Source organism: Apis cerana, linkage group LG8 (assembly GCF_029169275.1).
Source record: "Apis cerana isolate GH-2021 linkage group LG8, AcerK_1.0, whole genome shotgun sequence".
Taxonomy (NCBI): domain Eukaryota; kingdom Metazoa; phylum Arthropoda; class Insecta; order Hymenoptera; family Apidae; genus Apis; species Apis cerana.
The window spans coordinates 8,774,637-8,788,563 of NC_083859.1; the positions used below are offsets into that span (position 1 = coordinate 8,774,637).

Sequence of the window (13,927 nt, forward strand, 5' to 3'; positions counted from 1 at the left end):
CATCATAGAATTAATGTATATATATTTATTAAAATTATTATTGAAAAATATTTTTATTTATGTTAATAAATAAAATTAATTTTAATAATGAAATATTTAAATAATATAAAATTCTTAAACGTAATAAATGTTATAATTGAATGAAAATGTTTAATTCAATTCAATCTCTATATGAGAATGCAATAAAATTTTTCTTTTTTTATTTTTTTGATTATTTCATGATTATTAACCACCAACTTATGACTTAATTAATTCTAATAATATTTCATGCTGACAGATTATGATATAAATAAATATATTTCTATATAAATAAATATATATTTCTATTGTTATGCTATAAATTTTTGTTGATAAAATAATATTAATAATCAATTTTATTTATTTTTTATTTTATTGTTATTGTTGTTATTTTTAATCTGTTTTTAATCTTTTTGTCGATTATTAGTTTAAAATAATTATTAAATTATATACTACATCAATTAAGCAATAACGAATTTTATAAAATACAATTATTATTTTATTATATTTATATTAAAAACTTATGTTTTTTTTTTAATTGAATAAAACATTAAACTTCATCATATTTTCAGCTAATATAATTAAATAAAATATTTTAATTATTGTAATATTAAGTGGGACAAACTAGAGAAATATGACATCTTTGAGAAATGTATAACGATCTAGTACCGGTATTAGGAAGAAGGTCACTCTCACATCTAATGCTTTTTATTTGTGGAAGGAGAAATAACATTTTAATGTAAATATTTTAATGTAAAGAATTATCTTATATAAATCTATATGATTAAAATATGATTAAAAAACTTGTTAAAATCAAATCTAATTTACAAATTAAATTACGAATTACACTAATGAATTATTCTTAACTTGTCAATATCATTTCATTTAAGAAATGTAATTACTTTATATATAAAAAAATAATTAACTTACCATATAATTATTCTCTTTAATTTTTAATTGTATAAAAAAATTTATTCCCATTATAAAATGAATACTCCCGGCGAGTTTAGAAATCTTTTTGCAATTAAAATATTTTTCCATCATATGTTGGCAATGATCAGTTCGTACATTGGTCACCCGCCGAAGTGGCGAGTTCTGATTGGTCGGTTTGCTATTTGATTTAATGGCGTGGCAATTACCGTCGGCGTGGAAGGGGAACTAGATTCACAACGTTTAACTGTATTGTCGAGAGCTTGGTTTTTCGTCCTAACCTGTCGGTGTTACTTCGTCCGGATCGTAACATCGATTTTAGCCGAGGAACAATAGAGTTTATTGACGAGCACGTATTTACAGTTGTCGATCACATCTGGTGAACCGTCTGGTTCGCATTGTAGCGATTTTTGTTCGTGATTGGCCATTGCTCGCAGGACAACGCTTGAGAAGACGCTGCGATGATGGAAAGCTGAGAGTTACGGTTTTCATATTGTGCACGAGGTAGGAACAGATTTTGATGCGTAATTTAACGACTATATAGTGTTGTTTCGCATGAAAATTTGGAATTGGATTAATGTCAATAGTGATTGTTCCTGAGAATCGAATATACTTTGTGAAGTGTCCACCTGTGAAAAAGAACAATATGAAATTGTGATGAAGATACAGATTTAATTAAAATATTTACCAGTTTTGAAGAAGATTTGTGGACAAGAAAACAATTTGCAAAATTAAATATCGATTTATTAGCAATTTATATAATGTTTTAATGAATTTGATTATAAAATGATTAACTCGTATGTTTTTCAATGATGAAATTTGGAAAATTTTGCGTTTAAATAAGTATTGCATTAAGAAAAACGTTGTATAAAAATATATATTGTATGTAGTAATTAATCTTTTAAATGTAAAAAAAATTTGTGTATCCTGATAAGTGTATTTTTTCAATGTGACAAGTAAAATGTATGTACATAAAGAAGATTATTGCTAAAAAAAATGTGCAATCAATTGTATACATCATTTGATAAAAAAAAAATATTATTTAAAAAGTAAATTTAAATATATTTACTGTGTTGTTCATAATTTTTTTTTTTTTTACATTGCAATTAATTATGGGATGAACTTTTAAACAATATTAAAAATCATGTAATAAAATTTTTTATTTAAATCATTTATATAAATTCCATTGCCATAATGTGTACAATAATCTAGTATAATAATTTAATTCGAATTTTGTGATTTGTGAAGTTGACATACTATTTAGTGCATAAGTAATGAAGATTCAACATTATATAAATATACATATAGGAGGATAAATAAACGCGGAACAATCTGCAGCTGGTCAGTAAAATTAACGATGTATTTAAATGCAATAAATTGCAAGATTAATTAATATATATATATATATATATATAGTATAAATACTTAAATTTTGGTCTTGAAAATTATGCGGTTGATTGATTTTTTGAATAAATAATTCTAATTTCTTAATTAAGAAAAATTATGTGAAAGTGTATTTATAAATTAAAAAAAAAAAAATCGGAAAATTAGTTCATTAAATCTGTGTAATATTACGATATACTTCTATTAATTTTTTCCGTATTAGAAAGTTACGAAAATTACGAAAGCCATTTTCTATGTTTAATAAAATATTAATTTTGTTATAATGTTTAAGCTCTGAATATACTCTTAATTGTACAGTGAGTGTAAAAAATATCCTTACAATGAATAATTGAAAGAAAATTTTGTGTAATTTGGTTTTTTAATAAACATTTATTAATTATAAACAATTCATGAATATACATATTCATAATTATAACTATTTCGTATTGCAGCTTCATATTGGTAATTAATCGAAATGAAACTTGGTGAGTTTTATATTCGAAATAAAATTCGAAATGCATCTTTAGAAATTTAAATTATGTATCGTAAAATAAAATATAAATATTTTTTTATCTCATTCATAAAAAATTTTCAGAATATTTTTCCGGATAACTGAATTACATAATTCTTATTATGTAACAATTGGACAAACATGTAGATTATATCGTTAAATGTTGTTTTTAATAAGATTTGTTGCATTTTAATGATCTTGAAAAAAATAAAAAAATTAGTTTGCATATTTAATTTCGCGAATATTAATTGAGTACTGGTTTAAGTTGAAATTGTACGAGGTAAATAATTATTATCTGTATTATTTTCTGAATTTATGATTTTATATTTCAAATGTACGTCCATTTTCTAGACACCAAGTTTCACTTCGGTCGGCCATCGATGCTTTTCGAAACACATCGATAAAAAAGAATCATATGTAGAATAAAAAATAAATACTTTCATAAAAAATCCTTAAGATTCTCTAAGATTACTATTGAAAGAAACTATTTGAAATATCAATATTTATAAAATTACGCTCACTGTATCTTGTTTAAAAATTTCATCATTTTAAAATTTGATCATCGATCTTTTATATTTCTAAACATAGAATTATAATGACAATTCGAATTAGCATTTTTATAATTTTATTTCAAATTTTCTTTATATATATATATATATATATTTAATATTTTTTCGTATAATAAATTAACTCATATGTTTCTTAATTATTTGTCAAATTTACAACGTTGCGAGAAAGGTGTTCGAAAAAGATATGTATACACTCTCGCGCAGTACCATTCACTGAAAACCGGTTTCAATAACAGCCTTCTAAGAATTTTATCGAAACGACGATAAAATTATTTCATTTATAATTTTTACGTGACGCGTAAATGTTTTATAACCGCGGTTAAAGATCCAGCTGGTTTATGAATGTGACGTATGTCATTGGGTAAATAAAACATAAATAAATGCCACTTTTCTGTTCGAATCAAAAACGAACTACAATTTATCGAAATTATCCACATCCCGTCGTATCGATTCTAAAAAAATACCCGATCATTAATAGATACGTTCTAACTTCAGTTGTAATGGTTTTAAAATAATTTCAAACATGGATAACACTTATATGCACATGTATACACATACGTGAAACAGGATCTTCCGCGCGTGCTCGAAAGTGTCAGTGAACTCGGAATTCAGCCGCTAGGTAGCCTCTACACCCTACTGCATTTTCACCATATATGTTTATACACACGCGTGCATATGTGTATATAGAGTATCATATCAGGCCACACATCCTCAATAATTCGCGCGGCCAGCAAGGACGAACAAACTACTGGATAGATGTCATGCGAGACGGATGTAATTTCCGTTCACGCAGAGCCGGTCGAAGTGCAACGATAAAAACAGACTATCGTAATTACCGGTGTCCAATTTCAGACGTTTGCCTCTGCTCACATTACCCTCATACATTACTAGCCGATCAAAAGTTGGTCCGTTTGTTTTGTACAGGTTATGTGTATGAGGGATGGAATGGAACGATAAATCAAGTTTCGAAATTGTAGATTGTATATACGGGATGTCGAATAAGTTATTTTCGAAAATTGTAGTGGGATTGTGATGGAGTTGAGTTGTTAAATAAAATTTCTAGGTAGGTTTTTCTGGATAAATATTAAAATGTAGCATTCCTTTTTTTTTTTTAATTTTGGTTTCATTTTGTGTACATTTAAAAGAATTTGAAGAAACTGGAAATTAGTTAACATATTTATTTTAATATATTAAATGATTCCTTTAAAAATTGTTAAATGAATAATCAAAATATTGAAAAGAGGTCTAGGAGGTTAATCTTTACATTGTCTCTGATTTATTCTTTGATTAATAAAAGAATAGCATTTAAAAATCAGAATTTTTTCGATTTATAACTAATTCTTCCGATTTTATTATAGCAATTTTTAGCTTTCACCGGAATATCTGAATCCTTCCACGGCCCCAATTATTTTATAATTTATTCCGAGAAGAAGCATATTCTTGAAATATTATACATTTATATATTGTGTATATATTAAAATTCATTAGACATTGTGCAATTGATTAATAAATAGCAACAATGGCGAAATACAATATTGCTTAATGAATACTTCTATATCGATAATTATCTTGTTTAATTCATTGACAAGCATGAAACTAATTGGACAAATAAATTATATTATAAATAATAATTTGCATAATATATTCGATTGAAGAAATTTTCTGTTATTACAGGAATAATTAATTAATTTCATAAAACGATTTCAAATTTTGTTGATACAGTTTTACAAACGTATTTATATTTTACGTGAATGCATTTAATACAATATATAAAATGTAAATAGTCTTTTTAGAAAAAAAAAAAAAATTAAGATATTTTGCATTAAAGGTTTTATCATGTGAATCGATCTTAAACTTGATCTATCCCTTCATCCTTGTAATCCATCCATGGTGTAGTCATTTAACCGCAAGTAATATGGTGTATCTAATTTCTAAGAATAAAATAACTAAGGCTTAGGGACGTGAAACTTACGCAGGTATACTTTCCAAACTAGTTGAACTCGAGACGAAATTCGATTTACAATTGAATTTCTTTCACTGCGTTAATAAAAAGAATAAAAATTACTCTTATAAGTAAAGAAGAAACAATTAAATATGATCATCGGAAGGATTCTAATTAAAAATAACGATGATTTAACCTTTTATGAGTTGTAATATTTTCATTCTTTAACATATAAATTGAAAACATAAAAATTTTAAGATAATGATAATACATATGACATATTATATTTTCATTCATGAAGCATAATATAAAGCAATAATAGAACGAGTAAACGAGTGTAATTACGATTTTCCACCGATACGTGTATATCTGTGTATCTTGCAACTTTACAAGGGGACGAGAGATATAATTAAGAGGGATTAAGAGGAGGGGAGGACAAATGGTCTAGGTACATCCTCCTGCGTTCAGTTTTATATAGTTTCTTTGAGATATAGGAAAACAAAAGCATATCATACGCGATTATGAACCCTTTGTTTTGCGAACACGTGTACGTTTAAATTAATATCCATCTGTGTTTATTAAAAATTATCAATCGAAAAAAAAGATTAATAATAATTTGTAACAGACAATTGTATAATTGTTTAAACAATTGATATTTTTTTTTGACTTATCGTTAAATTGTAAATTATCAATAAAATATTACGTGCAAATTATTTTTCGTTACCTAGTTTGAATATATTCGTTATATGGCTAATGATATAATAAAAAAAAGATTTCTTTTTGCTCCGGTTACATTTATTATTTTCTATTTAATGTAGTGTAAAATTTGAATTTCAATATCCACTAATTGTATCTGCATCATTTGCACACTGGAAAGAAATCTTTTACCTTTTCTATTCGTCTTCAGAGATAAGTCATTATGCAACAAGATTAGAAAAAAGATCACAGCATAAAAATTATTATAATCGCGATCATCGACTTTCACTTTGTACGTCGCATTAGAGGTAACGATGTAAATTATTTTCTTCTCGTGTGTGTTTTCTCTTTTGCGAAAAACAATTTTATTGCTTTAAACGATCATATCAAACGCTCGTTTCTCACCGTGTCGTATGAAATTGTAGATATCCGACAGATTTATATCATTATACTTGAGTTAAAACTGATAATATTGAAAAATGAAGAAAAGAAAATAAGAGAAGAAATAAAATAGTGAGGTGATTTAGAGATAAATAAATTTTCTGTGTGTTGTAAACTCTTATAATAACGACGATTGTTTATTTGCAGAGATGAATGGTACCAGACTTGGTAGGGGTCGAGGTGGCCGCCTTGCCGTATACGTGGGTTGCGGGATGGTGGTCATTCTCCTGGTGTTCCTCTACCGCGCCGCCACCTCAGAAATGGCCAGGCTTCAAGAGCTTAATGTCCAATGTTCTCATCAACAGGAGGCTCTCGCCGCTCAACTTCAAGGTATATATATATATCCTCTTGGACTTTGTAAAAAAATTCCGATCTGAATTTAGGGAAATACAAAATTTATTGTACAATAAAAAAAAAGAAAATTGCAATAAATTATAGATGAACGAATCATGACGAAGGAGTATGAAAAAAAAAAATAAAAATACGTGAAGTTGTTTCCGTTGTCATTTTCAGTGATATTCGAATACAAAGTGAGGTTAGAAAAATCGTTGGCCGAGGAAAAGAGTTCGAACGCGGCGGTGAAACAGGAGCTTCAGCAACGGGCGTCCAGAGAAAAATCCCTGAGAGACAAGGACAGTATAGAGGCGATGCAGAGATTCAACTCTTTGCAACAAACGTACAAGTTGCTGCAGACGGAGCATCAGGATTTGAAGGAGGAATGCAAGAAACGGGATCAGCAAGCTTTAGAGGACACTAATAAATTGGAGACGACCCTCAGAGAGCTTCGTAGCCGGATTAGGCAGACGAGGGAGGACAAGGAGAAGGCTTTGGAGCATTTGAAGACCAAGTTCCTCGAGTTGGACACGCAGAAAAACGAATTGGAGCAAAAGTACAATGACATGTTGAAAAATAACGTGGACACGAATAGCACGATTGAACATTTGAGAAAGGAGGTGATTCAATTGAAGCGCGAGCTGAATGAAGCTAAAGTAAATCAATTTTTCTTATTATATAGATATTAAAAAAAAAAGAAAATCCTGACGTTAATTTCTTGATTGATGAAGTAACGTAATTTTTTTCCTTTCTTTTCTCTCTCTCTCTCTCTCTCGACAGAAATTATCACGCAAGCTTACTTCTCCTGGATCAAGCGTGTCCAATCCGCAACCAATAGCCTCACAAGCGAAATCTGGAGAAGAAGAGAATGCAGAAAAATTTGTTGATCAGTCGCAGAAACAGCAGGTAAGTCCACCGACAAATGACGTTAAAAATCCGCAGCCATTGAACGCGCCAGTCGTTCAACAAACGATTGAGGATACCCTGCAATCGAACGAGCAACGAGTGAACGAGATAAACAACGTTCGATTCGCCCAGATGAATGGAAACATCGTCCCCGTGGGCCCTAACGAGATGAAGGAAGCGGAAGTGTTGCCGTTGCCCTACGATTTGCAAGAGAAACGGCAGAGAAAGGAGAACGATCAGCCTGTGATCGATGATAATCAAATTGAGAGCGATAAGGTGATTGAGAGGGACGAGGATCGCAATGAGAATCGCAACGAGGAACAATTGAGGCAAGTCATTCCACCGCCGAATCAGAGCAATGAGAAATTCGATGGGAAGAGGTCCTCTTCCAATTCACCGGCAAACGAAGTATCGCATAAAATTAACAAGAATCTTGATGACAAGAAGATCACCACGGATGTGTCAGAAAGTAGGGTATCGTGGTTGAAGAAAAATGAACATTCTGATCTTAATAATGAACTGATGGATAGGATAATCGGTCAGCAAACTTCTGAGAAAGTGGAGGAGAAATTGGAAAAAGTTCAGAACAATGTTGACGGCATTTTGAATCAGATTTTGAGAATGATTTGAGAAATTAGGTTGAATTGAAAGATTTGCGGAGTTTTGTCAGATTCTTTTTTTTTTTTTTTTTTTTTCTAGGGAATAGGCATGGATAATTGTATTTAATGGTATTTCTTGGAGAAATGTCTATCGTTTCTTTTATGTAGACACGTTAAAATTAATTTCCAGCTCATCTCATGTGAGTGTTAACTCAGATCCTAGTTACTTTATTTCTTTTGAAGATACTCGAAGCGTTTTTAAAACAAAATTCAGGATTATAATGATAAATTTTTAACGGTGAATTAGTTGATATTTCTTGAAAGAGAAAGAATTATTATATTGATCGTTGATGTTGAAAATATATAATGAATTATATAATGAACAAATGTTTATGTAGCTGTTCTAATAATTGTGACAAGCTGTGAAAAACTTACTGGCTTGTGCAGATTAAGGAAAAGTGCCTTTAAGTGATTGCTGAGGAACTGAGTCTTTCTAGTGTAATATTTTTAGTAATATTTATACATGCACGTAATTTGCATGATTTGTACTTGGTGCTGTAGCTAGATAATTTCTTTAACCGATTCATAAATCACGAATCACGAAATCAAAAAAAGCATTTTTTCCTTGAATATGAAATACAATGATCAACAAAATATGACAATACAATGTAATAGAGAGTTTGAAAAATTTGCATGACAGAGTAATTTAATTATTAATTATTTAATAATACTGAGAAAATTTTGCTAATTTTATTTATAATTGGTATTGATTATTATTATATATTATTATTATAAATGTTGAATTAGGATACAAAAAGTGAATGGATACAAAAAGAACAGCAAAATTGCTTCTAAGCCACTATAAACAACTATTTGATTCTAATATTGTGAAATACGATGAATAAATATTATGTATATTATATAGAAATATGAATTGAAATACGAATTGAAATTTTTCTATCAGAAAAATCTATTTTCCCTTTTCGAACTTATAATATTGACAATCATAAACTTATAATATTGACATAGCAATACAAAAAATCCACTAACTCAAATTTAACTAATAATCTTATTTACATTCTTTTAATGGTTGAAGGTGTCTTAAGTATTAACATTCTTTTTTTTTTTATGTAGATTTTTTTGAATGAAGGTGTTCCAAGTGCAATATCTTAGATACTTTATGTAATGAAAGAATAAATGTCTAAGATCTCTGCCAAGAATGTTTTAGCAATTGTGTAAATGTCAAGTATTTTTTTTCTTTTTTTTATTTGTGTTATTATAATTAGGAATTTGTAATATGTAAATTGGAATAAATAATTAGGCTGTCAAGAAATTATATTCAATTTTAATTATGTTTAATTGCTATATTTCTTCAAGTTGAATTATACAGTTTGCATAAAATACGGTTCACTTATTATAAAGATCAATTTAATTTGTTGACAGCTTAACTGTAAAGAAAATATGAACGATTTTGCGTCATATTTTTCTTGAATGGTAAAAAAAAAAAAAAAAGAAAAGATCACTCATGTACATATAGCTTGCAAGCTGTACTGAATGTGCCTGTATGTCTGTGTTAATCAATGCATTAATAAATTGTTATTATTTTGATCTGCTTGCATTTTTTCTGGCACCCTTGCACAAACCTAACGAAACTGATCTGCTTCATTGTTACTAGTTCGCTGTGAATTTTTTCAAATTCTTTTTTTCTTTTTCTCTCTCTCTCTCTTTCTCTCTCTCTCTCTGTCCAAGTATAGTCCATGCGATTAAACATTAGAATCTTTGGTGAGTTTGGTTTGAATTTTCTTTTAGTAGTATCCTTTTTCCCTTATCTTTCTTTGAGTAAAAAAAAAAGTAGCAGTCGAAGTAAAAGAGATAAATAATTTTTTAATATTTTGTGACACTTCGTTTTTTCATATTTTATTAATTTTATCGATTAATACCGTGATTTAAAATTTTTTAACTAAACGATATATATTTATGAAATTAATCAATTAATCTCGCTTTATCTACTTTTGTTTCAATTGCTTTAGTTTTTCTTTCTTTTTAATATGATAAAAAATGTTTTGAAATTTTTTTAAAATAAAATCGTAACGCGCGTACATTTAGTTATTTACGAAGTGATTTTTTTTTATATATATAAAAAAGCATGTTTTATGCAAAACATTATTTTATTTATACGCTTTAATAATTTCGAAGAAAAAAGAAACTTCATTATACTTGCTTGCAATAGAAAGAAACAGGTAAGTTAATTTTGCTTAACGTATCACAATTTTATTCTGTTATTTGTTGTTTCTTTACTATTTAATCTACTATTGTCCAAAAATTTTGCTTACTTAATCATCTCTGATAGTAGAATTCGTCGTAATTGAAATTTCAATTTTCCTTTAAAAGACTTTTAGTATAAAGTATTAAGACAAATTATTTTACCAAAGTACATGGATATATTGAATAAAAAGCGTACAATCTTATTAAAAATAACTTTGCATCACACTTTGCATCGTGGTAAAAAACCAAGAGATGGAAGTTAGACTTAGTTCCCAGTCACATCTTTAAATAAATAAATAAGTCAAATTGAATTCGTACGAACGTATATTGCGAAAGTTATTCTGGAAATAATTAACAAATAAAAATTATTATAAGTTACGATTAACAATCAACCCAATCTACCCGTTAAAAATCAGATTCTAAAATCAAATTCTATTGTTCATTAATTCCATTTGATCGAAACAAGACATAAAATATGGAATAAGGATAATTACTTCAATAATAAATTCTTTTAGAGCACGGTGACGACCAGCTTGATGAAGTCGATACCGGCTGTCAAACTGGAGACTTCGACGCCTGCGAACAGCGGCAATCCGATGTCCACGTTCGCGGACAAGGCTCTTCCGATCGCGAAACCGGTCTTGAAATCCAAACTTCCGGTTGGCGTGCCTCCTATCCCGGTGATCATCGACCAGAAATTGGAGAATCAAGAGGAGGAGAAGCAAGACGAGTTGGCGAGAAAGAAGGAGGAGCCGAACAAGAAGAACAGCAAGGTGGATAGCAAGGAGCAGGAGGGTGAAAATGGGAATTTAGATTCTCCATTCGAAGCTGTTCCAGCGAGAAGAGCCGATGAACAGGTTCCAGAGAGAAGAGGGAATGGTTGGTTCAACGTTGGCCCTGGTGTACAGGAGATTGGTGATGAATTGAATCACATTCGTTTGGCTGGGTATGTTTTTATATATATAAAAAAAAAGGCAATAGTTTGAAAGATCTATTTTTTGAACGAATTTTTCAGTATGGATGGTGGTGGTGAACGAGTTGATGTTGGTGATGATCAGTATGAGGGTGTTGAGTATGACAAAGAACCTCAGCAAAAGGACAGTGATTTGAGATTGGTTGAGGGTGAAGATGAAGGTGAAGGTATATATTGTATCATCAATTATGTAAATATTTGTTATTTTAAGTCTCTTATATGTATATATATTGTTCAATGTTGTTTTCTGCTTGTTTCCTCAGATGAAGATGATCAGATAGACTATCCTCAGAATTTGAAACAGGATAAAAGGGAATGAAGAATTTTTCAAAGAAAGTATGAAGTGAATTAGAAAGGTTTGGTTAAAAAAAGAAAAAAAATGATGAAGTCTCGTTCAAGAAAAAAGCAATTATGGTACTAATTAACATCTATTATCAATTAATTCTTCATCTTGTCACTACTTAACTTGGCTGCTAATCTTCTCTTGAGAGAAGGAAAAGGATGAAGGAAGATTTTCAACCGGATAGATGCACTATTTTACTTTTTTATCTATATTTTTTCTCTCTCTTTTTTTTCTGGAAAATTCCATACGAGGATCTAGCCAAAAGATTTAGATAGTTTATACTCTATACAGATGCTATTTAAGAATCGCTGCTTGGTCAACGAGTAGATCGTATTTTTTATTCAAAAGCTTGTTGATTGGACCGAGCAGTGTGTCGATAGAAAGAAACAGACTGTATTTTTCTAGAATTAATTCTAAGATAAGAAAGATACGAGTTAAAGTTTCCACATGGCGAAAGAAATTCTCTTGCAAAAATTCACTCTTTCATTAGCAGATAGAATAAAAAGAAAGGAAGAAGAAAAAATATTCCTTGTATTTCATTGTATGAGAATTAAAAGACAATATTTTGTGTAATGTTTAACAGATAGCAATAATTTGTATAATGATTATTATTACAGTATTTCATAAAGAAAAGAAATTTTTATACATAAGAAACTATATTTCACTTTATGAAAATGTAAAGTTTCTTTTTAAACGTATGGATTAATCACTTGTACAATTAATGTTTCCTAACAACAATGGAAAACATGATATTTTATTTAATTCAATAATATTTAATAATTTATTTTACAATTTAGAAAAAATTCTTCTAATATTCACATCTGACAAGTTCTCTTAAAAAACGAATAATTAAAGAAAAATCGTTTCTTATTTTATATTTAATTTAATTAATCGTCATTTTGATTGAAACGTTAATGAATCGATCATGGATTATCAGTGGAATTCGAGCAATACGTTAAGAAAATCACAACAAGTATTCTGCCAATGAAAGAGTCGATAACTTTCTTCAACGAACTACCTACGCGGTGTCGCGACTTAAATGCACTTATTACTTAAGCCGTCTCGTTGAACATTTTTAAATAGAAATTAACACCTCAATCAGCCGACAGTTCTTGTTGGAATCGTGCAATATGATCGGTACAAGGGTACACGTGATTTATTTATTGCCTACCAGTCGTCGTTTTGGCGCTAACAATCAAGACTTAACAGAATGAAAGGAACTAAAATTTAAGGAATTTATTATGGATTTAGATTAATATTTGTTATGAGCGTAGATATATCTACTTGACACAGAGAAAAGTGATACAATATGTACATAAGAGTTTTTTCATAATAAAAAAATTGAAAAATCTTGGAATCTTAATTTCTTTTTTTATGTCTAACACTATCCAAATCTACAAGGAAATATTAATTATCGCTGGTGAGTATTTAATTGTAAAAGTAATTGTAAAAATTGGCCGTTAAATTTAACGATGGAATTATTTGAAGTATTTTGTGCACATAAAAAAAACGAGAGATTTTTCTGTTACATAAAAATGAATTTTATTGGGAATTTTACAGTGTAATTTTACGACCATGTTAATGCGTCTGGAAGAAATGAAATATTACTAAATAATCTGCAATGTCCCAATAACCTCTAACAGTGATACAAGTATCTAAAAGGAAGCATTATCTTTTTTTGCTCTAACTAAAAGAATTATGAATCAATGATTTATTATTCATTAATACAATTCTCTCTATATATATTTTTGTCTTATATTTTATATAAATTATAAATATTCAGTCTCTCATTTCATTGAAATATTCCTTTTCTGTTTCAAAGATTATCATTCTGGTATTTATGGCTTGAAATAGGATATTTTTTTTTTTTATTTTTTAGAACGAACTTAATACATTAAATTATTCATGGTGTAAACAATTTTCTAAAACCGTCTCTATAGATAACATCTCTTCTTTGTTTATCGTCCATTCCAAAGTTTCCACTAACTTTTCTGCTGTGAAAGTTATACAATGAGTCA

At 28.8% G+C, this 13,927-nt stretch overlaps 1 protein-coding gene across 7 annotated transcripts; it reads left to right on the forward strand.

Annotated features, from left to right (window-relative positions):
- Positions 1-1,156: 1,156 nt before the first annotated feature.
- LOC107996476 (Golgi integral membrane protein 4) lies at positions 1,157-13,266 on the forward strand. 7 transcript variants are annotated; one of them, XM_017054543.3, is made up of 7 exons: positions 1,157-1,452; positions 6,638-6,820; positions 7,004-7,479; positions 7,604-7,729; positions 11,109-11,539; positions 11,609-11,733; positions 11,830-13,266. In XM_017054543.3, exons 2-7 carry the CDS (start codon positions 6,640-6,642, stop codon positions 11,883-11,885), a joined length of 1,395 nt encoding a protein of 464 aa, XP_016910032.1. In that variant the 5' UTR covers positions 1,157-1,452; positions 6,638-6,639; the 3' UTR covers positions 11,886-13,266. The 7 variants fall into 7 exon arrangements, with proteins under 7 accessions (XP_016910032.1, XP_061934709.1, XP_016910033.1 ...); XM_062078726.1 differs by lacking the exon at positions 1,157-1,452 and adding an exon at positions 1,459-2,289; XM_062078727.1 differs by lacking the exon at positions 1,157-1,452 and adding an exon at positions 4,518-6,567.
- The last annotated feature ends 661 nt before the right edge of the window (positions 13,267-13,927 follow it).

What these genes read in the sequence shown, in the direction of transcription:
- LOC107996476 (XM_062078725.1), top strand. Translation starts at nt 6,640, where the DNA reads ATGAATGGTACCAGACTTGGTAGGGGTCGAGGTGGCCGCCTTGCCGTA. An exon ending in TCTCGCCGCTCAACTTCAAG is followed by an intron (nt 6,821 to 7,003) that starts GTATATATATAT and finishes TGTCATTTTCAG; the next exon opens with TGATATTCGAATACAAAGTG. An exon ending in GCGAGCTGAATGAAGCTAAA is followed by an intron (nt 7,480 to 7,603) that starts GTAAATCAATTT and finishes CTCTCTCGACAG; the next exon opens with AAATTATCACGCAAGCTTAC.